The 26,913-nt window shown below is 42.2% G+C and overlaps 1 protein-coding gene across 2 annotated transcripts; it reads left to right on the forward strand.

The window, feature by feature from the left end:
- Nucleotides 1-570: 570 nt before the first annotated feature.
- On the forward strand, nucleotides 571-21,335 carry sfpq (splicing factor proline/glutamine-rich). Of its 2 annotated transcripts, XM_053861585.1 has the most exons (12): nucleotides 571-1,668; nucleotides 2,177-2,365; nucleotides 2,451-2,752; nucleotides 2,829-2,924; nucleotides 3,299-3,495; nucleotides 3,574-3,658; nucleotides 3,740-3,845; nucleotides 3,964-4,012; nucleotides 4,504-4,610; nucleotides 19,345-19,391; nucleotides 21,074-21,164; nucleotides 21,240-21,335. In XM_053861585.1, the coding sequence occupies exons 1-10, from the start codon at nucleotides 658-660 to the stop codon at nucleotides 19,369-19,371; spliced, it is 2,169 nt and encodes a 722-aa protein (XP_053717560.1). In that variant the 5' UTR covers nucleotides 571-657; the 3' UTR covers nucleotides 19,372-19,391; nucleotides 21,074-21,164; nucleotides 21,240-21,335. The 2 variants fall into 2 exon arrangements, with proteins under 2 accessions (XP_053717560.1, XP_053717559.1); XM_053861584.1 differs by lacking the exons at nucleotides 19,345-19,391; nucleotides 21,074-21,164; nucleotides 21,240-21,335 and adding an exon at nucleotides 8,772-13,825.
- Nucleotides 21,336-26,913: the final 5,578 nt, after the last annotated feature.

A 26,913-nucleotide genomic window follows, 5' to 3' on the forward strand; every position in this document is an offset into this window, starting at 1 on the left:
TCTTTCTGAATTACACTCTTTTAATGAGTCATTTGTGTTGTTTTCCTTTCAAAAGAAAAAGTTAGATTATATAAAGATAAGAAAATACATTGTAATTAAGTGCCTATAAAAATCGTTTTCAATTTTTCATCATTTATATTGAGTCTTTAGATAAAATGAAATAATATTCAATCAACTTATTCTACGGTTTCATATCTAAGTCACAAACACGTTTAATTTGACATTGTTTTTCCTCTAAAGGAAAGAATGTGGCCTTGAAGGAAATATCATTGTAAACCCAAAGACTGTATCAGGAATGAGCTGAAGTGACTGTCAGTAGATGGCAGTAATGAGTGGTAAACTTTCACTGATTCAAATAAAAAAATAACATTAATATTAATGTTAATTACTTGTGTTTCATTTTCAAGAATGCGATAAATAGCAATAGAATATGTCAATGAAAACGCAGGGAAATAATAAAAGCTGATGCCACTTTAAAGGATGCGCAATGACAAGGCCCCGCCCCCTGACCAATGAGCGACGTGGCCCCTCCCCTCGCGAGAGCAGCTCCCTAGATCTTCTTCGTCATTAAAATCGCCGCCATTTTGACTCGCTGACACAGCCACGCATCCTGCGTCTCTGTATCGTTTGGACCCTTTTAACGTCAAAGCTTAAATAATGTCTCGATTTAACAACTTCGGCGGGATGGGGATGAATCACTTCCACCAACGTCGGGGTGGAGGACCTGGACCTATGCGCGGAGGTTTTATGGGCAACCCTCACTTCAGGAATCACCCGTTTCAGAACCAGAACCGTCGTGGAGGAAACAATCATTTTAACCGAGGGGGGCAACAGGGCCAGCAGCCGAAAGGCCCGAAACAGAATCAAGGCGCTATTATTCCACCGCCGAGTCCAGGACCGGCCCTGACGATGAAAGGTCCTGCAGAGAAGGGGCAGCAGAAGCCGGCAGAGAAGGAGCTCAAGTCGCCGCCTGCGACTCCGGTGAAAGCACCAACGACACCGACTCAACCAACCCAGGCCAACAAGAACCAGCAGATAAAAACACCCACAGGACCACCGCAAAACAGCGCCACACCCGGACCTCAGCAGGGACCGAAGCCGACTACGCCCCAGCAAGGCCCGAAGACCACCCCACAGCAGGGACCGAAGCCGACTACACCGCAGCAAGGCCCGAAGACCACTCCGCCGCAGGGACCCAAAACAACCCCACAGCAAGTGCCCAAGACCACTCCTCAGCCAGACCAGAAGGTCCCCCCGCCGCAGAGTCCGAAACCTGTCCCACAAAATGCTCAGAAACCGGGGCCACAACAGACCCAGCGACCCGGTCCTCAGCAGCAGAACCAACGTCCCGGCCTTCAACAGCAGAACCAACGTCCCGGCCCTCAGCAACAGAACCAACGACCTGGTCCCCCACAGCAGAACCAACGACCAGGACCTCAACAACAGAACCAGCGTCCAGGCCCGCAACATCCGAACCAGCGACCCGGTCCTCCTCACCAACAGAGTCAGCGGCCTGGTCCTCAGCAGCAGAACCAACGCAAGGGGCCCCCACAGAACCAGAGGCAGGGTAACCAGCTGAACCAAAGACCCGGAATGAAAGCGAATAACGACCAACAAACACAACAGAATGTTGCATCCAACAACGGAGGCGAGGAGGTCCAGAGCCAGGTGTGGTTCATAGTCGTGTGTCATGAACTGTGTGAGAACCTTTGTTCACGGCCCGCCATCTTGTGTACGATCTTCCGACGCGGCTTTTACGGCGATGTACAGCAGGCATACGAGAAGCCGACACTTATGCAAAATCATGTATGCTAAATTTTAATTCTGTTTACAAGGAGCCATAGCGTCTGTCTGTGTAGAGCCCGTCGTTCGAATGTAGGTCAGTTATTGTTTTCCATGTTGGGGGATGGGCAGGATGTCGGCCATCGTCTGACGTCACCGACGAGCTAAATCTGTCAAAATGTCCAACGAGATCGGCAATTTTAATTTTGTATGGCTATATTCGATTCGCATGGACCACATGGTCGGTGTTAAGTTAATAATCGCACATATAACGGTACCATTACAGCATCGTTGTCACTAAACGTGTCCGCATGGTTCCGTGAGTAGTTGTCATTGCCATGTAGGTTATATGAACAAAAATATAAGCTAACGCGTAATGTTTTCTCCCTTACAGGGCTTCAAAGCCACACTTTCCATGTTACTGAAACCTGGCGAGAAGCCTTACACTCAGCGCTGCCGCTTGTTCATCGGCAGTTTACCCAACGACATTACAGAGGAAGAGTTCAGAGAACTTTTCGCAAAATATGGAGAGCCAAGTGAAGTTTTCATTAACAAAGCTAAAGGCTTTGGGTTCATTCGTTTGGTGAGTAAACATTTTTTTGTACTGTGGCGTAGAGATTCTCTGATTCCACAAACATTTAAACCAGTCTTCATTTGTCATTTTGTAGGAGTCCCGCGCACTTGCAGAGATAGCCAAGGCTGAGCTGGATGAGACACCATTGAAAGGCAGGACGCTGCGTGTTCGCTTTGCCACACACTCTGCTGCTTTGTCTGTGAAGAACCTTTCCCCATTCGTCTCCAATGAACTCCTGGAAGAGGCCTTTTCCCAGTTTGGAGTGGTGGAAAGAGCAATTGTGATTGTAGACGAGCGCGGTCGATCCACTGGCAAAGGCATTGTTGAGTTTGGTTCGAAACCTGCTGCCAGGAAGGCTTTGGATCGTTGCAATGAGGGCATTTTGCTGCTCACCACGTGAGTAGTATTTGTTTGCTATTATGTAACGTATTTCATTGCAACATAATTATACATTTTGCTGTGCTCAATTCAGATCACCCCGACCGGTCGTTGTGGAGCCTCTTGATCAGTGTGATGACGAGGATGGACTGCCAGAAAAGCTGGTTCAGAAGAATCCAAGATATCAAGCGTAAGTGTATATCCATTTTGTCTAATGTGTAGTTTGGCTGTTCTTTGTGGTTCTGATGAAGGTGCGTGTAGAATCAGGCATGTCGTCTGTGCAAACTTATTTGGTGAGGTTTTGTTTTTGAGAATCTCAAGATGACGACAGACCATCTCAGTTGGACTGTGAGACTTGCAGCAGATGGTCGAGATGAATAGCCTAGAGGGTATTCAGAAATGTTAACAGTTGGTCAGGAAGTCACAGCAGTGGGAAAACAATGGAAAGGCAGATGTTACGTCAGGTCTTCTGTTCAATGAAGCACTGACCTGCAGATTTAAATAAGGTTTTGATCACGTGAAAAAAAGACGTGTCTGATATTATACTTTGCTTTATATTGACAGAGAGCGGGAAGAGCCTCCTCGTTTTGCCTGTCCTGGCACATTCGAATTTGAGTACTCCAAACGCTGGAAGTCTTTGGATGAAATGGAGAAACAGCAAAGGCAACAGGTTGAGAAGAACATGCGTGAAGCTCGCGAAAAGCTGGAGAGTGAGATGGAGGACGCCTATCATGAGCATCAGGCAAATTTGCTCAGACAAGGTATATGAATTTTAATGATTTGTTGTCATATATTGGTAAAAGTAAAAAAATGTTGACATATGTTGCTTTGGACTGCAGATCTGATGAGACGGCAGGAGGAGCTGCGACGCATGGAAGAGCTACACAGTCAGGAAATGCAGAAGAGGAAGGAGATGCAAATCAGGTACTGTAAAGCTGCTTGATGCAGTTGTTTTTAGCTCCTCATTCTGACTCCCTGGTGGACTGTGCTGTGAATCTTCATCAGACAAGAAGAGGAGCGTCGTAGGCGGGAAGAAGATATGCTCCGCAAGCGGGATATTGAAGAGCAAATGCGTCGTCAGCAGGGAGATGGATTCAGAAACTTCATGGATGTGAGTTGAAATGCTGCTGTTAAAGCATGGACATAGTTGAACCCTGATTAATCAATTATAAAGGCATGAACTAGTTGGAGTTGAAACCGATCTTGGAATTTGATTTTTGTGTCCACAGATGGAGAGGGAAATGAGACTTAGCGGTGGTGGAAACATGAACATGCCTGGTGAGTTTTTTATTTGATATTCTCACCATGAAGACAACTTCTTTTGAATACTAACTTTAGTCAGGAAACAATACTCAGAAGTGACATGTAAGTGGTTGTTGTCTATTGAATGTCCATGTCACACAACAGTTTATCTGATAGTGAACGTGATCCACCTGAAAGGGAATCTGGTCCACACACACAGCCATCAGTGAATTGGCTGTAATTTTTAGGGGTTTACAGTTGGCTGAATTCTCTGAATGCGATTACAGTTTTGATTCTAGGAACTTGTGGTTCTATTACTTTCACACCATTTTGGTTGTAGGAACAATTGTGTGCATTGCATCTATTGAAAGTTCCTATAGGAATGACTGTCACATTTGAATTGTAGCAAACATTCTGCTCTGTGGTTCTTTTGCTTTGTCTCTTCAATGTTAATGAACAATAAAAAGACATTATTTTTCCTCGTTACCTTTTTAGCTTGTTTATATTTTTGTTCTGTTGACTTTCAGACATGCCGTTCGGTTCCAATGGCCAGAAGTTCCCCATGGGTGGTCACGGCTTTGATGGCCAACAGGGAATGGGTGCATCCTCAGCCTCGCTAATGGCCAACGACATGGTAATGTATCCCACTTTTGGGAATTTAGTACATTGATATAGCTGATGTTTGGCTTCACCTATTTTGGTAACTCAAATTTTAAAGCCATGTCACGACCTGAATCAAGGAAGTGCTGTTGCTAAACGGCAAACAGATGTGGGTGATGTTTTTTTGTTTTTGCTTGGGTTCATCCAAGCAAGTTAATGGGTCCCCTTCAGTTATATTAAGCTGCTCTTTCATACAAGATAAAATATGATAAGCCCACGACTCATCTATCTGCTCTAACCAGCAAGTCTTCTCATCCTAGTATTTGTCTTGGAATGTTTTTGCAAGCCCTGTCCAATGAGCTGGATAGGCACGTTTCTGGACCGTTGGCCGTATGACATCTAACACTTGAAGTCTTGCTGAAGGGATCGGATTATGAGATCCATTGAACAATCTTTGTATGAGTTTGTGTTGTCTGTTGTAAAACATGACAAAAGAACTGTCTGGTGAGCAGTTCCTGGTAGCGAGCAACAAGCATATGTTTTAATGAGTTTTGTTCTTCTGAAACAAAAATTCACATCCACTTTCTCTGTCTACAGTTGTTGGTATAGTGCAGGTTAATGGTGTCGGGCTTGTAATCATTGACAAAAAAAAAGAATATCAGCTGATGCAACTGGAGGGGACCGACATGAACATAGCCTGCAATTTTTTTGGGTTGTTTTTTATGTTCCTGGTGGACAGTTTGAGCATTAATGTGCACACACATCAGTTTTATTTAAAGATTTTTTTCTCTCTGCATTGTCGTATTCCACCGCTATCATTTTTCTCTGGCAACTTGGAAAAGATTCATTTAGTGTACGGCAGATTGCCAATCCTAAATTAGAAATGTTAGCATTAACATACACAACACACTTGCAGTCAATCCTATTTATGTATGCTTTGCCCATTCCCTAATGAAAACGGAGCACACGCGTCATGGACTCCATTGAACACTGTTTACTGAAGTCTGAGACCACTAGCATGAAATGGACAGCAGTGTATTAAAGGACATTTAAACCAGCGTTTCCTGGGCCAAATTACATCTCACTCATTTTTTTCCTTACCCTCTGAAAGTGCATTAAATATAATAAGAAATATCTCGCACTGCTTGGCTCGTGTACATACAAAGCTGTTTTGTGTTCTGGATCACAGCAACTGTGGCATATGTGGCAATTAGGGCTGTGCGATTGTGGCAAGAATGATAATCACGATTAATTCAATCTCCTCGTTACAGTTAATCCAAAATTATACCAATCAGTACTCTTTTTATTCTCCATACAGTGGTAAATGAAAAGTGTTCACAAGTATTAGTTACTCTTTATGAGTACGCAACACGGTTCATGTGCAATAACTATACATGAACTAATTTCACTGCAGTTTTACACCCAAGAACAACCCTCCATCACACTGATTCTGTTACTTTAGCGTCTACAACCTCAACTTCTACTTGGCTTAGTGCTGCCATTTGAGACAGTTATGTTTTTTGACTGGCTGCTCTGTTGCGCGCGTTTCTGAAGTAATTTCTTATGCATTCAAGAGATGTAGTCAAGGCAGAGTAGGTGGAAAGCGCAGCAGGTAAATCTGGTAAAGAGAATTTCATGAGGGGGAATACTGAAATAACCGAAACAGCAGTTTCACAGTGGTTAGGTCTAATTGTAGGTCATAGTTTATTTTCGCCCAGCCCCAGTAGCAATAATGATGCACTGACGAGAATTTGGATGCCTAAAAGTGAGGAGTATTCATGTAACGTGATAGAGTTGGACCAGCAGTTTTTTTTTTTCAATGCAGCCCTGCTTCAAGTTAATGAAGAAAATGTGAGTGTGCTCGGAAGCTTTGCTTGCCTCATTTATACTTTCTTAATATACCGTTCTATACAAGTTTAAAACAGAATTTGGGATTTTGATGGTTATCATAAACCTGACTGCTAACCTGAAATGCTAACAGTCCTTGGTGCTCTTTACTGCCATTCTAACGGTGAGGGTGAAGACCTTGTACATTAACTGCGACTCAATGGAGCACACTGCTCTGGTTTGCTCACATGTTGCTCTATGGCCGCACAGCCACACTTAAGTTAGAAGTCATACACTCCAAATGAGTCAATATCTGGTATGACACGTTTCTTTCAACATAGGCCTGACACTATCCTCCTCTGTGTAGACGTTTAACTTTACATTTACGGTGATTTTAGCTTTTTTAGATGTGGAAATATCTTGTGATCTGAGCTGCTATCTAAGGTTCTGTTTATTGTTAAGCTTTCCAGACAACTAGATTTTCTCTTTACTGTCGTACAACATATCTTCTGTTTGTATTGATCAGCCTCTCCTGTTGCTCAAGGGAATTTCAAAGGAATCTTTGACATTCAGGGGCATCACGATTTTGACTCTTTCCGGAAATATGATTTTGATGAACTCCCAGCCTTTGGTGCCGATTTTAATGCCGATTTGAGATTGGCAGAGAGATCTCTGCCAAGTATTGGATTAAGTTCTTTTAGTGTTTCACTGATGAGCACTCAAACCCATCCCTTTTAAAAGTCATTGTAAAGCAAATGCATTTTGCAGTTTCCCCGTCTCTCCAATAATCACTTTGTGATCGTGCAGTCACTTTCTGGGTCCGACGTTTTTCTTGGCAATAGATCCCAGTGAACCACCATAGTTAGCATCTCTTTATAAAATACTCCATGAATCTGCTATTTTACACTTTCGTATTTGACCGTGCCACTTTTTGGTAAATGGTCAATGACAAATACGTTAATTGAAGTGGAAACTTCTCACAATGCAACGCAAATCAAGTGACTAATGCTTAATCTACATGAACTAAATGAAGAGGATTTGGTGGAAGTTAATCAGACTCCCTCTGACCTTTGGGGCGGGGGGGGGTTTGGTTGGGATTATACAGGTGTTTCATAACAGGTAATCTCAACGGCTCATCTGAAACATCTCAAGCCATGCCTTCTGCAAACAGTTTACCACAAAGGCTGTAAAAGTCATAGGGTGTATGGGACCCTTACAAAAAGTTATATATCCTCAGTTTCCTTGGGGCTTCATGTTTGTTTAGAGAGACCACCCTTGTTTGTGGATGAGCATTCGTTTAAAACATATAAAATATTCATAGGTAGTCATTTGCTGTACAAAAGCAGCTTGTAGTCTGGTGATGAGTCACATGTCCTTTCCATTTCCATTCCTTGCAGAATACTCAGTCATATGACCATATTTAAGTCAGAACTTGGCTTTTATTGAGATATACAGCTGTTTATTTGTGTTTGCTTTGCATCGACTTTGAATCTTACACTACTTGTTGATGCTCATTTTAACATCTTGTCAAATCGTGGTGCCCCCTGTGTCTGACTAAATACTTCTCAGATCAATGTCAATATCAACATCTCTCTAATGAGCTCAGTTTAGTTGAACTATGACAAAAATACCTGATACAGCCAGTGTAGGACTGTTCAACTGATGGACCAGGGTGGGGATCTCTATAGTATGTTCATTTTACCTGAATGGTTACAAAACCAATTTAACTCTGGTTTTATCGCAGTTAAGAAACAGACTACAAGTTGTCACTATCTGTGTCTGTGTGCTGCTATTTATATTATTTGACACCAACAGAAAAGCAAACAGTTCTGTGGATCAAAGTGTCGCCTGAGATGTCAGCTGCATTTTTACACCTCCATCATCTAAAGAAACAGTTTTGTCTTATCAGAAGGCCAACAAGACCATTCCTTACTGTGACTTGATGTTCTAAATACTGAAGCAAGTCCAGTCCTAATTTATTCACTGTGATAATCAACAGGCATCTCTGTCTTAGTTACCGTCCTGTAAAAGGACTTTCTTGATGGGATACTTGACACAGTTTTGGATATGCTGACTTGTAAGGACAATATAATTGGAATGCATGGAGACCACTGCTAGCTATACACTCACTAACGAAAACATTACCCTCTTCTTCCTTTTCCGTATGTTACCTGTGGCACCTGCGGACCTTCATTTTGGAACGAACTCCCTCGGATGTGACTCCTGCTGGTTGTTGTTTTTCTGCTGCGTATATACAAATATCAATTTCACTCCACATGGACATGAACTTTGTACGTGTGCAAATTTCTAAATGCACAATCCCTTGCAACCAACAACCCACCTGCCTCACTATCACTTTCAACAACAGCGCAATGATCGCTTTGGTCAGGGTGGTCCGAGGGGCATGGGATCTGGTAACAATAACTTTGGCAGGGTCCGTGAGGAGTTCGATGGGCCCGCAAAGAAACCACGTTTTTAGATATCAAGCTCTTTGCAGTAACATTTGTATGACTTCTATTAGCGATATGTTGAGTCACATTGTGATGTTTAAAATATAAAATGTTACACACAACCAATTTGTCCTTTTTCGGAAATTGATTTTTATTTTGTATCAGCAGTAGAACTAAAAGTACTTCCATACTGCGTGAGCCTCTTGTCTCGTGTATAATTTTATTTTCTAGAAGTGCTCTGTGAGTCGTCGTGACATTGTTGTAACACTTTCCTTAAGCTTTCAGTGGCTGTGTTTTTTCGCCAGACATTTTGATTCAAAGCATGTGTAATAAAAAGAAATGTGTTCAATCAGAACAAACTTTTCAATAATTATTCGTCAGAATAGTTAGTATGCTGCTAAAAGGTCCTTGTCTGCTGAGTGGTATGACACTAATATTTAAGATGGTGTTAGCAATCGCTGACATCTGAGTATGTTTTTGCAAATAACATTGGAAAACGTGACAATTCAAGTAATTTGAAGATTGTCTTGCCAGCATGTGGTAACTACTACCAGCAGTGGTTGTTGCAGTTGTCTGACTGCCCACAAATTTACCTGAATTAGCACTTGCCAGGCTGCTTAGTGGCAGTCCAGTGGAAAAACATGGAAATGCCTCATATGTTGTGCTTTGTCCTGAGTCGTACATTCTTTGCTGAATGATCAGGAGCAATTTGGAGCTGTGTCTTGCTTGGGGGCACATTGCTACCATGAGATCTGGAGATAGGATTGAACCAGCAACCTCAGCGCACACTGTCACTCCAGATAGGTCCAACCCACATGGTGATACCAAAATTAGATTAGATGTCCTTCAAATGATTATTGAAATATGTTGCACAACCCTCTCTGGACTTATGCCCTTGTCCTGGGTGGACCCCCCCTTTTTTTTATGCACGTGGATGGCTAGTACTGCAATTGCGTTTCGCTTGGTTTGCTCTGTGACGGTTTACAGTTGAAGGAAGTTCAATACATAATCCAAAGCTTCCTGGCCTCGACTGGTTTTTAGACTGAGAGACATCTTTTGTAATATCTCACCAGCATGAATGAACCGTCATGGAATTTTAAAAACTGAATTGCATGCATAATTACATATCCTGAGACTTAACAGTTAAGAATGTTTTGCTTTCACCAGGAAGATACCCCAAAACTCAGCTGTTGTGCTCAGGGTCACATGAGCCCTCTCGCTTAACTACAAGTTAGGTGATGAAGTCCAGTTGGTCGGTTTCGTGCTTTAGTACAGTTCTTTCTTTTACAAAATGATGCATTCAAAATTTTCTTCGCAAGTCGGGACATGTGGAATTTACTTTTGCTTTGGACGGTGTGCCGTTTACCTGCACACATCATCATGACACCACTCAGCCCGCACATGTTCCACCCCACCATTCAGAACCTCCCTCAATTGAAATGTTGTTTGCAGAAACACATTGTTTCACGTGTTACCTGACTGTGAAATGTGTGGAGCATTTTTGTCTGTGTGAGCCTCCAAGGGTGAGTGAATAATTTAAACAATGAAATGTTTTTTTTTTGTTTTTTTTTTAACAAAGTGGATGTAGTAATGGGTGCAGTTTGGACAAGCATGCTTGTATGTTAAGCCCTGCTTGATTGCATTATTCTGTCTAATATTTAAAAAAAAAAAATCACAAAGCACCACAGTAATAGCCAAAATGTACCTGTTTATGGCATTCTTGTAGTCCAAATGGCTGGTTTTATTTCTGCAAACCAGTATTTTATTATTTATCCAGATTCAATTGTATATACATAACTACAACAAGCCACTTCTAAACTTTGGACTTCAATCCACAACAAATTCTGACCTGTGAATTCCCTTGAATGACCGCCACAATAGCTGTCATTCTTTGCTTTTTGGAGAAGCCTGCTAAGGAGGCCAGGAGAAGACTTTTTCACTGTACACCGGCTGGTCCTGAATGTGAACGTGCTTTCTCCCTGATGAGTTGGCTAATGATCAATTTAAGGGTGATGCTCATCCTGTGTCGAGTATGCAAAAAAAAAACAACCTTTGAGTGAGGACTCCGGTTCACCCCACCATCCCCAACATGCCTGTGGTGGGCCGACGTGAAGCAGAGACCTAGTTTGGGCCCAGACAACGGTGAGCTCGACTAAATGAGATCATCTGTGAGGTTGTATGTTGTGGTTTTTGTTACCTTTTATTGGGATCAATATTTATAATCACACAAAGCATCCATTTAGTTTCTTTGTGCTGCATAGTTTCACTCTGCCAGGTGCAGATGTGTGTTACCCCTGGATTTATTACATCGAAGAATATGTCTTATACACTATGGACCTATATACAATTTTGTAAACCCTGTTTCTGAGAAGGCCCAAATGAACTTCGACGTAATCTGTGATGGTGTGAACACTCAAACCTGTTTTGGTTTTGCACACTATAGACAATCTGAACTGTTATCAAGAGAAATCAGTCACATAGATCAAGTGTATAATGGTGGACTCTCTAGAAGTTTCCATTTTCAGTAATTAATTTCCTTTTCTCAACAATGTTGAGAAACACTGGTAGTTGAAAACTCAGTCTTTGCATCTACATCACCCCGTGGATTGTTTTGCAACACTTTATATTTTGATGACGGGCATATTATTAAGGCCTGTCATGCAAGTTTGAAATACTTGCATCATCGTTTTTGTTTTAAACCACATCAAAACAACCTCCTTTGGGTGTGACATTTCTGCACACGTTTCACTACAGTGACAGTAAGTACTCTCCATTTCACTTTCAGCAATGTGTACTTGGTTATGAAAGTAAATGAATGCAAGAACATTCTTATCACAAGTATTTCATGAACAAAAGGTTGAAATGAAAAAAAAAACTGAGAACAAGCCTTTAATAGGGTTTTGTCTGTCTAATCTCACCTTTTTAGCCATGGAAGAAAGTGAACTACAACTGTTCAGAGTAATGCTGGAGAGGTGTAAAGGTAGAAGATCTATAGAAGCCAGACAGTAGCTGTGTGTATATTAAAGGGGGTGCAGGGAGAATCAAGATGGAGACATTCGCGTAATGATTTTGAGATCACTCATCCAGAGTAATAGTCTGAGATCAAGGGAGGAATAGTTGTGAGTGAGACAGCTTTATAAGACCATGTAGTAGTGAGACCTGCCATGAGGTATGGTTTATAGAGCTCTGACACAAGGAGAATAAGCAGAATTGAGGTTACAGCCAACACTGGGAGTGAGACTTGATTGCAAGTGAGTATATCATTGGGGGGTGTCCAGTGAGGGAACTTTCGGAGACGAAAGGAGGCAAGATGGTTTAGTGGCGTGGTGATGTTGGGTGGAGAATGTTGATAAATGGAAGATATTAATCAGGTTTATGAATATGGATAGATGTGGAGATGGAGAGGATGTGTGTGACTAGGGAAAACTGTCATGAAAAGGTAAGAAGGTGGGAACTGACTTGAACAGGCAAGCCTTGATTGGAATTGCCGAAAGACAGAGGATTAAACAGGTAAATGCTCATGATTCTGGTGAGTGTGATGGAGTGACATGACTCCTTTTGGAGGTAAACATCTTTTTTGCTTTTCAGTAACAATTTTCAGCAGAAGTTACATTTTTAGATCGGATGCGGTAACAGAATAAATGATATAAAATAAAGAGACCACGGTTTCATGTCAGTGGGTTATTGCCTTCGTCTAAGATCAGACCTTTAAAATGCATGTCAACACCTTTGTCCAACTGAGGTAGAGAAAGTTGAATTTCTCTTGTATTATACTTTCATGATAATCCATAGCTCGGTTAAGCCTGTGTCTAACTATAGCTTAGTTATTGTAGGACGAGGATCTTCCATGGTGCATCGGAACTAAATGCTGAGTTAATCCCTTTGGAAGAACCAAAGACAATCTCATAACAATTTACTTTGGTTCTTTGTAAGACCCATGCTGTGCAGTGTTCTGTAAATACTCAAACCTGTGCGGCGGTGTAGATCGTGATGCAGCCATGTAGATGGGGCTCCAAGCAACTTGACTTTCTCCAGTTTTGAGGCAGTTGGTTCTCAAAGGTATGGTTGTACGATATAATAAATTGGTATAAGGAAATAACATTACGACAACTGGACTATTCGGGCTAACGTTAGCCAGCCAGCAATGTGAACGACTGTGACTTCTGCACAATTCTAGCAATATAAAGAAAACTGACAAGGAAAAGTGATGGGTGCTTTTTTTCGTCGGTGCAGGACGTTGACACCTAGATCACTTGAAAGCATTGATTCAGTGTCTCTTTAGTTCAATGTGGTGTACATAGTTGAACTGCTGTCTCAATGCCAGTCTGCTGTGCTCACTTGTAATACGCTATTGGGTGGAACCGAGGCATTGAATCGGAATGATATGAGGTTCCCTGCACCCCTCATGATGGTTATGAGATTGATGAATAATTTGATTCACACTTTGCTGCATATAATTCAAGATAACAATAAATAAAAATAATGGCTTAATCGAGCTATTGCCTTTGTTTGACTAATCCCTGCATGGAAACGTGGTCTACAAGTCCTTATTGCTTATGACTTATTCATCTAAACTTTATTGTATGTAAAGTTATCCTGTGTTACTCATTTAATTCATTATTTAGCCCCAAAAGTGTAATTGTTGAGTGCTATTAAATACTTGTAAGATCATTGAAATGGACATTAATTTATTGGCATATCTTTAAATATACTTCAGTCTTAAATCCTTACTGCCTTTTGTTAATAGGATTCCTAGTATCTTTGGAGCCTATTTAAGGATATTTTTATGATGCTGATTTTTAACTTCAATCCTGACCCTGTTTGTGTCATTGTTCCCTCTGGGAGTCTTGAATTATTCCCTGTGTTTGTGTGATATACCTTCTTTTCTTTTGACAGGAAAATCCAGGTAATGGACAGTGGAGAGTTTTTGGCTAAATGGTGCCTGAGCAGTCGTTTTTAGCTCAGAACAAAATCCATAAGAGTCTACTCTCTACATCTGCCATACGTCTTGCCTTGGGTTATTTCTTCATGTCTGAACATGTCTACATAGTCGACCCTCACTAGCTTACCTCCAGCTCTGCTCTTTAGCTTGCAGGACAGTTTAGATGAGCTTGACCTGTTCATCACAGGTCTTAAAAACAACAAAACATTGAGTTTATTGATCACTGTCTACCTGAAAGTATGTTTTCAGGCACTGTTTACAATTCACATTCAAATGACCTAAAAGTCATGTCTACTGACATACTGAATGTTTTAATCCACATTCTGTTTTCTTGCTCTACCTTTAAGCGTGAGCTGCATTGCATTAGAAACCAGAAAAAAACCAAGAGAAAACATTACTGGCTCACTCCTGCATTGGTCTCTAAATTCAATACTGACGTTATTTGTCCATTTTCACACCTTGAAATCCTGAGGGATACTGAAGATAGAACAGCAATTCATCAAAGGCTCCCATCTTGTCGGTGACTCCAGTGCACTTTTTTGTGTTGTTTGACACAAGCTGCGTTCGTCAGGCTTTGACTGGCTTATTCATCGAATCTTCTCAACACGTAACCCTTTAAGCTCCATTTTTTTCTAGTTTAATGTCAATATTGGAAAAGACTGTAGCTTGACACTGGTTAAAAATAAAGGCGTACTGTAAGCAAGAAACATCTTTAGTATGACCCAACATTTGGGATGGTAACAAATTCATCTAATTTGGATATTATGACGTCAACAGGCAGCAGCCATACTAAATTAATAACCTTTCCAGATGTTTCTCTGATCCACTTGTGATTCTCTCCTCATCTCTTAAGCAGCAATGATACATTGAACACCACTGCAGACCCCTTCCACTCGGGGACTAAGTCAGTCGTAGCTATACAAGTTCTCAGAGAGAGTGATTTGTTCATTCTTGACTCCTAATAATTAGCCTTTCAAGGAGACGACCGACATCATGGCGCATGTGGAAATGAAGCTTGAGTGATGTCCATTTTTCAAACCCTACTTACTTCAAAACACCATCAGCTTGTATTGCATCGTATCTACATGAAGCACATTATTTGCAGCTTGGCTTGTTTAAATGCAACAATGTTGCTGTCACACTTTTGCGTCTTTGGCGCTTAAAGGGTTAATAGTTAATACGGCAATATCTTAATAGCTTTATCTACTCAGGATGGTCTATCTTCTGGATAGGTATTTGTAGCGGCGTGTATCACTGTGATACACTACTTAAAGGACGTACTGTATATATCCTCAGCTTTCTTGTGATAATCGGACCCAAGTGTCAACTTGGAAAATCTGCAATGTTTTCTCTGTGTGTTGTGTGCAATTTCTTTTCTTTAACAGGTTTGGTCGCCAATAAAGTTGGACTATCAGAAGGAACTTGCCAGATCCACAAAGTCGTAACAATCGGCAGCTTTGATCTTGTGGAATGCTCAACTATAGTAGGATTGGTCCTCAACATAAGGTTGTTGGGGAAAAGCCACTAGTTTGAAGCCGACCACTTGAACCTCTGGTTTAATGGAAATTTCAAACAAACATGAATGAGGACTGAGTCATTTCCAAAAAAAGCCATTTGAATTGGAAGTTGCAGACTTTTTTTTTTTTTAATATATAATAGATGCATGACCATTCATTTCTTAAAATGGGTCCTGGCATGCTGAAAGCAATTAGCATTGAAGACCTTGTAGAAAGGAAACCTTTTTATGGTCCTATTTTTTGGACCCAACTTATTTTGTCATCTAACCGAGTGAAGATCAATTTTCTATTACTGACATCTAGTGCTGTACTTTTCATTTTCAAAGAGCTGTCTATCAACAACACCCATTGGTGCCACACCTGGACCTTTATATTTGAAACATGTTAAGTGAAAGTGAATACTGTTTCACCATCCGACCCTCCCTTTATCAAAATGTAGGAACTGCGCCACATGTGAAACATTAGTTGCCAATATGTGTTACTGAAGTAGAGGTGAAACTTTGCTCCTCTTACTGTAAGTGTTGATATAGTGGGGAATCCTCAGTTCTTGTTCTACCAGTTTTTTTGTGGCGAGTCTGCCATTTATGGCATTTGTTAAGCCACAAAATGTAGCAGAGGAGGGATACACCCTTCAGGGTTTTTTTTTTCTCTTTGCTGCCGATCACTGATACCAATCAGCCAGACTGCTGATCCTGGATGCAAGTCTGATGGATCAATTTGTAATTACATGACTTGACTTGTCTTCTTAAGACAAATAGTTTTTTGTTTCTAGGCTGATGAAAGCTTATTTTTAGTAGCTATTAGCTTTCCAACTGAGTGTTGCCTGCTCTGTCACCTCAGTTTTGCTGACGTACCAGCTGCCTCCATCTCCGTGAGTGAGCAAGCAATAAGTAGGAACGGGAGTCGGGTGCCCACTCAACACACAGGGCTTTTTCTGACTGCAGGCTGTCACAGGTGATCGGTTTTTGTGGTCGGCAGTAATGGCCATATAACACTGCCCTACCTTTTCACTTTGGCCAATAGTGTTGTGTGGCCGATCGATCGGAGCAAAACTTTAGCAGAGCTGTTGATCTTGGGAGAATTCCCAATTTGCACTCCAGCTCAGTGCTGCTTTTTCCATCTTATATTGCTGTTTCTGCTCTTTGTTTATTGGCCTCTCACGGAGGCTAGTGACTCCTCCAACAGTGAAGACAAGAAAATCGACTGTCATACAGTGACTTCATTTGATCTCCGTCTATGACCAAGGTGTTTGAGGATCGTTTCTGGTCTTATCCCAAGACCACGTCTGAAACGTAACCTGGGGACAGTAGTGAAGTGACAATAGATTTCTCTAAATCGGTGACAAAATTCAACCCTCATCTGTTACGGGATTTTCTCCATATGGAGCGCATCTTACTTTAGGGCCATATGTAGTGTCTGAGTGGTTGTGTGTGTTTCTTGTGTATGAGCGGGTTACAGTCAGGACTTAGCTGCTGTCAGCCAGCTTGTGAAAGACGAGCTGCCCAAGTCCACAATTGAGGCTCTTCCCTGCTTTGGGTTGAGGAGTAGTTCTGCAGAAGTCAGTGGACTGTAAAGCCTGGACTTGTTGGCACTTCAGCCAGAGGTATGCTTACACAGACCTACCAAATGCACAAGGTAAGTGGCCCATCCATGTTTATATCAGTGCAACTGAACTTTTTTCTCCTCGTCTACACTCATGTCATGTCACTCTTAAGTGACGGTTACAGGGCTTCTGGCATCACACTCAAGAAGAATGGCTTCACAGTGCACTCCTTCGTCCTCTACCTTTGTGTGAGTGCGGTAACCACAGTAAGCGGTGCAGTGTTTTCGTAGCACTTCTGTGAGTTTGTGTGTACCAATGAACCAGTGTGTGGATGTCCGAGTAAGTGGCACATGTGGAATGTGGATGCAAACATGGCAACATCTACCCTCCTCTGGGATATTCAGAAGCTCTGCAATTAGAAGTTTCTGCTTTGTCCCAAGAGTCTGACCGAAGACCTACCTTTTCCTCTGAAAAACATTGTTGATTCCTTTGAAGGCCTGTCGTGCGAGTGCTTTAAAAGGGAGCTGTACTTGAATCGATGAGTGTTGTCCGTCCGTCACTCTTTTTTTAAGATTTTACCATATACTGCTGAATAGTTCATGTGGTCTATACATTTTCACACTCACCTTCAGGACTTGACTCATCTAAGTCCAAACCAGGTTACTGTGACATTTATTACAGTATGGACTAAAAGGAAACTTATATATTGGAGGTTTGTGCCAACTTCCTCCATTGTAGAGTCCTCCAATTATCCTGCAGCCACATTAGTGGGTTTAAGTTTTGTGACCTGTGGTGTCTGAAAAATGACCGTTCTCTTATATATGTCGTATTTGGGGAATGATTTCCTGTGTGACACACAGACTTCAATTTTGACTCGGATATCTTTGTTTACATTTTATCTTTTGTTTAGTCAGTACAGCAATGTTCAGTTTCTCATTTGAAGTATCGCTGTGTGCGAACTAGGCATCAGCTCAACAGGAACTAGTGATTACTTGCACAATTCAGAGTCAGGAAAGGATCAGACAGATCCTTTGAAAATGTCTTTGAAGACTCCTGTCTTTATTAAACTTTGAAATTGGGTTCTCTCGTGCACAGGTTCTCTAAGTTTTTGTGTCCTTAAAGGGGACCTATTTATGTAGTTAACCTATTTAACTACGTATCTTTTATTTCCCAGTAGTCACTTCTGACTAATGGAGTCATGTCGAAAACAAATTGTTCCACTACTATATCTGGTGAATGGCTGCCTTGCTCGACGTGCACATTTTGCACCTACCATCTTGGAAAACAAACTTAAACCTCCAAGCCTTCTTGGTGCATTCTTCTGTAAAGGCAAATACATGATCCTCACCACTACACTGTCACCTCAATATTTGTCCCTTGTGCCAGTTCAATCAGATAGATTTGGGTACGAGTGCGTCCCAGACTAAATGACCAATGGTCCTTGTGCACCGCAATGTCAGGTTGTTTAATCCGCCAGCTTCTCTTGATATTGGCGGTTATTCACCAAGGGCATTTCATCACAATACATTTTTCACAATGCACTTTTAATGGCATGATCAGGTTAGCCAACTTTGGCCCTGTGTACTCTGCAGACCTCATTTAGAGAATCCCTGCTGTAGTGGACATGTAGTGTGCACTTTCTTTTCCTGCCTTTTTTCTTCTTTGGCTTTTAAACTTTTTTCCTGATGTCCTTCTTTCAGATGGTAATATTTTGGCAAACTCTTGTGGAAATGGCCTTTTCCCATAATTGTTTTGATGCTTCTATATTCAGTAAAACCATGTGGGGGGAGGGGGCGGGGTGTTGTACTTTTTTTTTTTTTTTTTTTTTTTTTTTTTGCACAAATCCAAATGGTATTGAGCTGTACCTACTATGTCTGACCAATGTTCTCACGGCTGCTCATATTTAAGGCTGCGTAATATATTGTTTGCTCTACCTGTTGTTGTCTTGTATCTCAGAGGATGTCTGTAGGTGGCACAGCTGATGGGCTCCTGCAAGGAGTCGAGCCCTTGTGGCTACCCAAGTATATTCAACTGCACTGTGAGCCATTTCTTTCATCCCAATTGGACAGATGTCTTTTCCTCTGAGTGTGATGTCAGAAGTCCCCCCAAGGCTCTCTGTGCCTCGACTGTGAGGGCTGGAAGACCAAACCTGCAATTCCATAGGACTACATCTGTACAAGGAGTGATACCTTCCTTGTGTTGGGTGTCACAAGTGTGCTTTTGTAACAGATACTCTCTCCCGACCATTGTAAGTGACGGACATCTGTTCTGAATTTGTTTGGTCCTCCCCGCAGACAGGTCTCTTCTTGGACTGTCTTGATAGCATCATTCAGCTCAAACCAGTTTATACTGACAGACAGACATGACAGACATTCTTACTGCATGTTCATTTCATAACCTTATAGCTGTCGATTTCCACTCTGAAAACTAAACACAAAGATGGCGCCATCTCATGTTCTGGTATTCATTGTCTGTCTCTCTTGTCACAGGACCCTGGCCCAGTCGATGGAGGTTGACATTTGCTGGTGCAACCATGGTAAGGAACAAAATGCAATGTTCATCTCCACCCTGGTCCCTGCCTCTTTAACACTGAACTGTGGGTTAGGGTTGGCCCTATCCAGACCTTGGGTTGTTTAGATTGATCGACTGTTTTTGTGTACAAATCACGCAAAGCTGAAGCTTTCGAACACAAACTTGGTGGTTTCAAAAACAGTGTGGTGTGTCTATTATGAACTGAACTTGAAAATTCTATAGAATTGGGATGCTCCGATCAATCCGTCACTGATCGTGATCGGCCGATTTCAGTGTGATCGGTGAATGCCGATCACTACCTGTCACTGCTGATCGATCACGTGAGACAGCCGGAACTCTGATAAAGCCCGCTGGTCGTGATGTATCTGCTCCTCCCTACTCGCTGCTCACTCAGCAGCAGCATGGCTGGTGTGGAGGTTTTTCAATCTGTCTTGTAAAGTTTGCATCCTGCAGCACATGCACGAGAAAGTACTGCGCAGGGAAGCGCCTTCAAATTTAACACGCCATATAAAGCTCCAGCGCAGAGAGTTTTCCGGGCTCATGAAAGTGAGATCGCTGGTTCCTCAGCAGCAGGCTGTTAGCGCAGCTAACGCTTAGCAACACCCGCCGGTCTGACATTCGGAATGATAAGAAATAATCATTCATTTCACCGAGCTAGATGAGCAGCCATTCTCAGGTGTTGTTTACATGGAAATGACCTGATCCGTAGCTGTTCTGGCAGCGTTTGTTAGCCACCTGAATCTGAAACTTTGATAATGCAGTGCTCTCTGTCTCTCAGTCCCGCTACAGTATGTAAATATTTCACAGACATGGCAGTCTTTAGAGATTCACCTGCGACGTCAAATGAAATGTTTTCCAGTTGTTCTTTTGACAGAATCATTTCTGTGTTCGCCAAGGTTTCGCCACCTTGAAGAGGTATATCAAACCGTGTCTGAATCAAAATGATTCAAAGTTCATTTTTTTCGCATCATTTAGACAGAAGGTCTCATCATTTTGATGACAAATTCATCGTCAATCCATGTGATCGGTATCAGTGATCGGCAGCAAAAATCCTGCATTTAAATGTAGCACCATTTTTTTCCTCAGTTTTCCTGAGGGAACCTCGTAAAAGGTATTAACTTGCAGGCCACTTAAAAGTACTTTGTGACCTTGATTTGGCCCCTGAGATTTTTCAAACTACTTGTTGAATAATATCTAGACACATAGATTATGGAGACCTGACCTTGTCAGAGGGTTTGTTCGTCTGTTGTTGGACGGAATGAGTCTATAACAGCTGAACTTGTTTCACGAAAACTTTCGCTGTTGGTTGGAAACGGGCCGACGCGGACCTAATTGTACCTTGGTGGTCACTCGAGACCAGCTCTGTTGATCCGTTACTGCCACCTGGTGTCAGGATGAGAATATTAGCCAGAATAAATCTGTGACAATAAGACAAAAATTAAACTGAATCTCGACGTGAGTTGAAATGAGGTGCTTAGCCAGAGGTTTGCGTTCTCGAGTACCTTTCTAGTTTAATCACGAGCCTGGCAAATGGTCCCTTTAAAGACAAGAGAACATAACCTGGGTTCTATCTTCAGATCTGACTCTCAGAATTCTCTCTCACCATGCGTTTTGTATTGCAGATGCTTTTGATAAAAAGTTTTTTTTTTATTTGTTAAGTGATGTTTGCTTGTGTTGTCTTTCCAGAATTCAGTTGAAGTCAGAATAACTCAAGTCTACTGAGTGGAAGACGCCACACAGAGAGTGACGTGATGTTGGCGCCGACAAAGATATGACTGTTAGTCTCGATCAAATATTTGTCCAATTCTATTAACTTTGTTGTTTTCTTTAACCTGTGTTGTCTCTGTTGCAGCGCTGCAGCAGGAGAAGGCTGTGTAGTGGGAGGACAGAGTCAAGTTCTGTTTTGGATTAAACCTGGAAATAAACTTTCATAAACGACTGTTTTGTTGCTTCTTTACATAACACAAGCAAAGTCATCGACTCTATCCACAGCCTTACTAACGTAAGCCATCCACACCGTCTTTAAGTAACCCAAAACGGGAAATTACAGCGCTTACAGTAAATTACAGTAAAATAAATAAGTGGCAGAGCTACAGTGACGGTCATAGTGGGATTATATAACAGCATTTCCATGATGGATGGATGAACAAATGATTCTTGTCTTCCCCCTCTCAGAGCTCAGTTGAAATAAAATATGGTGGCAGTGTCCCAGAAGACTCTTCTAAGAGCATTTAAGTAGATCCAAAGCAGAACCATCTCACTGCACTCATGCCACTTAGACTCCAGTCACTTTAGTTTTATTGCATCACATTTATGCAAATTATTTTCAGGAAACTAAGCCTATCTTTGTAAATCTAGACCACCATTTTAACAACGCGAGTGTCCGCTCAGAGGCTTCTGTTGTAAGGCCGGCAGCAATTACAGGTGCAATGTTTCCGGAACACTCGCATGTTGTCTGGGTCAACTGTCGCTGTTGGAGGACGGCCAGGCCGGAGGGAGCGAGGCCATCTGCAAGCTGAAAGGCTGAATCGCCAGAGGATGATCTCATCCCGGGGTGAGGAGCCTGAATGTTCATGAACCTCTGGACAGGAAGTGGGAACAATAACCTGCTTGTGGTGGTTATTGACATAATAGAATTTAAAAAGTTACTGGTAAACTGGCACAGACGTAAACTAAAAAGGCCCTTTTCTTATTTTCCAGAATTATAACTGATACATTCCTTTTGCACACCGAGTTGAATCGGTATAAATGTATCAAGTTGAACTAACTGGCCTGTAATCAGATCTTGGCATGAAGGTAGGAAGAGAGGAAGTGTGAGGTGTCCACCTGACGCGCTGCGACCATGAATGATTCACGAGCTCTTCAGCTTCCCTCACACCAGGAGGTCCAGCGATGAGAACACTCCATCTGGTCGTGGTCCAAGTGGAGCATGGTCATTGGTGTTTCGAGGCTTCTTCTCCTCCAGGTGGGACGTAGTGGCATGAGTGCCACTGGAGAAAATCCCCCACCAGCAGCCGTGATGGGGTGCAGTCTCCGCCGACCCAAAGTCCAGGGGACCCGGACTCGGCTGTCGTCCACACAGGAGGCAAACAAGATGAGTCCACTCAAGCTGCCGGCTCTGGTTGTTACAGGTGTTTGCGGTGCTGCTGAACCTTCCAGGTACATTTGGAGCATTTTCTTATCGAGATTCAGTTTATTCACATCAGAACAATATTGGAGGCTTGTTATCACTGACTGAGTATTTGAGAAGGAACCATAGTACAGGACCACAAACTTATTTTTTTCCAAGAAATCTTTACAGAAAAAAGGCTATGGTACTTCTGATGAAAGAAAATGGTGTGGGATTTTTGTACTCTTTTTACACAAAACGAAAGAAAACAAATACCCTTGAATGTTTAATTCCAATGATGTCCTGAGCAAAGCGACCAGTTGCTGCATATTAAAAATAACCCAATAAGTTTGAGCTCATTCACTATCAGGTGCCAATATTTTAGACTTGTGGTAAAATTAATTTTGGGGGGTGAGGGAGAGATATGACCTTCATTAAGGAGGTGATTTCGTCCTTTGTTAACATAATTCAAAAGGCACTTTTAGCGCAAAAAACAAAATAAAAACGGAAGACAGAATTTCAATGAAACCTTCAGGAAATGTTGACAATCCAGTAGAGAACAGGCGTATACATTTTTGTAGTCCTGGATAATGATGTAGATCCATGAACCTTTTGAAGACACATCCAGCTCCATGAGCTTTTCCGTGTCTGCTCCCACTGTGTGTTGTGTGAGCCAGCTGCAGGGCACCACCAACACCTGCTGCTCCGATGAACACATAGTTATCTAAACGTCTGAATTAAATAGACACAATAAATATTGATTAAATGATATAATTGTCTTGAATAGTTTCAAAAACCACACCCTTTAAAAAAAAAAAAAATATATATATATATATATAACAAAGTTTTCATACACCTTAATTTCTAGTAACTAGTAAACAAACATCTACTTATTATTTGTAATGTTAAGACTAAGTCTGTTGTAAAATATTTTAGAATGCTTTCATATATATGTTATCATATCAATCATTATATAGATAATAGGTTGGGTTATTAGGGTTCTGAATAGGCGACCAATGATCTACAACTACATAGTTTTATTTTTCTGTAATGCAGATTTTATCAGTTCCAACCATTGGTACTTAAATTTCTGGTGTTTTGTTCTGTAAATATGAGCATTTCTTCGTCACAGTTGGTCACCAAGGCCCTACAATAGTCAGTAGTTCCATCACCAGGTGAGGGTGCAGTGCAGTAGTTGTACGTCAGCGCCGTCTCTGATGTGCAGGGGAGAACATGGCAGGTCCTGGACGTCATCTAAATCATGGGTGTGGATGTCGATCCTGTGGTCGGTGGTTTCACAGGGAGGTTGAAATCGGAGAGAACCTCTCACACAAACACTGTCACTCTCATCCACTTCACGGTCACTCAGCTGTGTGGATTTCAAAGGGTTATAAATAACAGATGAGCAGGAGGTTTTGATCACCTGTCAGAGGGCGAGGACCCATTTGAAGCGGATTACCGGTTCCAGTTTCTACATGCGGGGATTGTAAATCCTTGAAGGGGTCGAACTCCATTTCATTTAAGATAAAGTCTTAGGTCCTATACTAAATGGTTGGTTGGTTAGGTTATAGGGTCAAAATAAGGAGCCAATTTTGATTGTGGTTTTATGTTTTTTTAACTCTATCCATTTCTTCCACTGAAAAAGCTGAGCCAAAAGGCAAAGCTCAAGCTACAACTGCCTCTTATGGCTCATTCATACAGTACCCATCCACTGAGCGGTTGAACTCTCTTGGAACTGAAGTGAAGAGCTTGGGCGTCTGGGAGAGGCGAGGAGTAGAACTGCTGCACCTCCGTGTGGGGATGAGTCATTACAAGTGGCTGAGACATTAGAGGATGCCACCCAGACCCCTTACCATGTGAAGTATTCTGGACATGTTCGAATGGGAGTCAGACCCAGATCATGGTTGACCAACTCTCTACACTGTAGGCCCTGATTCTGAAGGGCCAACAGAACAGAAAGGAGCTTCAGTGAGACGGTAAATAAGCCATAAGTGTGAGTCGTGTAGCTGAGCTCAAACTTCCATTGTTGTTAAGAGTGTTTTGTCTGCAACATTCCTTTTTAACACTTCTACAAAAAGGCGTCAGGAAGAGGAGAGGTGCGGCAAACAGAGGTTTTAAGGCGACGCTGGGGGACCTGCTGTGGCGCCCCCTGTTGGGAAGTGAGCAAAGAAGAAGACAGACCTTTACAGAAGGCTTTTCTCAAGTGGTTTCTCTTGCTCTCTCCACAGCCTCAGCGAGACCAGAGAACTGCCTGCCAACAGTCCTGCTGGTGGTTCTCGTACAAGGTCGCAGCTCCATCACTCCAAGACCCTCATGCCTCACCCACCTCTGCATCTGCATCATCACGCACAAATCTGGTCATCCTTCAAGCCTCTCCACAAAACCAGCCTGTCCAGCTTCCGGCCAAGACCTTGGAGACGTCAGTCCCACCTCTCTGACCTCCGACCTTTGAAGGTGCACGCGCCGCCGCCGCTGGCGCTGTCAGTCGTAGGGAAGCCATGTCATATGAACAGCGGCCCATATCCCAGACGGGCTGTGAAACCTCAGCTCCACGTGTTCCTGCCTGGGGCGGTGAAGACTGAGGAAGGGGACAGCGAGTCTGTTGACGAAGGATTTATGGATGAGACGGACATCAAGAAGGTGTGAAGTAGAGGGGTTCTGAGACTCGCAGATCAAAGTAATCTCTGTTTCTCTGCTCTGCTCCGCAAGTGGACAGTTAACTCATCTTATAACCAGTGTGTTTCAGTTGTTGATTTTTAGTGATTTGAGCATTTATGGTCAGCTATATATCCTTTTAAAACCCAAAATAAATGTCAAAATGAACATCTTCGCCTGAGGTCATACTTGGATGCAAACAATTTCACTCTCAATAAGTTTTAAAAAAACGCAAATTGCTTTATCTGAACACACAGTAACCTGGTCCGGTAAAGTCAGTGATTCCTATCGTAGGGGCGAGACCCATGTTTGGGCCGCGAGCGCCCCCTAGAGGGCCGCAAAAGGTCTTTTGTTTTACACCTCTGGGCAGATACACTTGTCACGTATGGTGGCAGTAGTGTGTCACTGAATTGACTTGACAGCTGAAATCTGTGACAGTTACCAACTATGGTGAAGTTCTTGGAAACCATTAAGAAAGTGATAGCGCCCCCAACAGTTAAAACTGTTGCACCTGTTGAAGCAGTTTTTAAAATAAATTACAAAGTTTGATGGTGATACTTTACTTATATCTTCTTTAGTTGATATTTTGAAAAGAAATATCGTTTTTTCACAATATATAGACATTGTTTTAGTATATTTATTTTACAATATTTTCCTTTTGGATCAACTGTATTTTTTTCTTTCGTAAATTTCACTTGCACCTGCTTCTGCTGCTGGTTGGGCAGTTTGATGACAAATATCTTTGATGATGTGAATGATCACATTTCACAAGGTTTTGGTTTGTTCACATATAAGTAAAGTTATTGAACCCAAATGAAATCAAGAGGAATGAGTCAGTTCTATTCCTTGAATGGGCCCTGGGCCATTTGCTGCGGGAAAGTTGGGCCCTGAGATCAAAAAGGCGAAGAACCCCTGTACTGGGTCATTTAAAGTGGCTCGCAAGAGCTATGGATACATATAATTTTGGAATTTTGGATTCAATACTGATGTAAAAATGGCCAAATAATGGAGGTAGCGCTCACTTAGATCTCACTACACTTCAGTAGCAGGACCGTCCAGGAAGAGCAGACCCACCTGTGTGGTCTCGCCTCAGATTTATGTGGACTTCGCAGATGAGATGCGATGAGAAAAACATGTTTTGACCCGGAAAAAATGCTGAGCTGTGCAGTTTTAGAGATGAGTTTACTGAGGTCTGAGACAAAGAGATGTTGCTGCATGTTGTTGGAAATACACCTCTCGTGTATCTCTTCGCGTCCATTTACTGGTGAGAATGACTAGCAAGAAACCAACAAGTGACATCCCAGAAATGTATTCCCTGACAGAGTCTAACGCACACGCAGAATTCCGGCTCAGCAGCTACTCCTGACCCAGCCTTAGCAGTAGTCCGGTAGAGCGACAAAAAACGATCTGAGGTCTTGACCCTTTATGCACAAAAGTTCTCCACGTGGGCTCTGTCCTAGTCAGATCGGTCCTCAGCCTCAGCCACCCCCCCCTCTGACCTTGGACCTAGTTCCATGTCTGCTCAGGCCTCCAGTGTCCCGCCATTGTACTCAAACTGTAACTTCTCTCTTTCTCACACACGCTCACTCTCCTCACTCATTCAGCATTCCTCCGACTGTGAATAACTTCTTTATTAATAGCACAAGCAATTCCAACATTAATATTGCATAATAAATGCACAATTCCCATTAATGATTTGGGATTTTTTTTTAATTCCTGCACAGCATGTCACCTGACCAAGCTCAACGAATGGCCCTATGAA

This window comes from Synchiropus splendidus, chromosome 4 (genome assembly GCF_027744825.2).
Source record: "Synchiropus splendidus isolate RoL2022-P1 chromosome 4, RoL_Sspl_1.0, whole genome shotgun sequence".
Lineage (NCBI taxonomy): Eukaryota > Metazoa > Chordata > Actinopteri > Syngnathiformes > Callionymidae > Synchiropus > Synchiropus splendidus.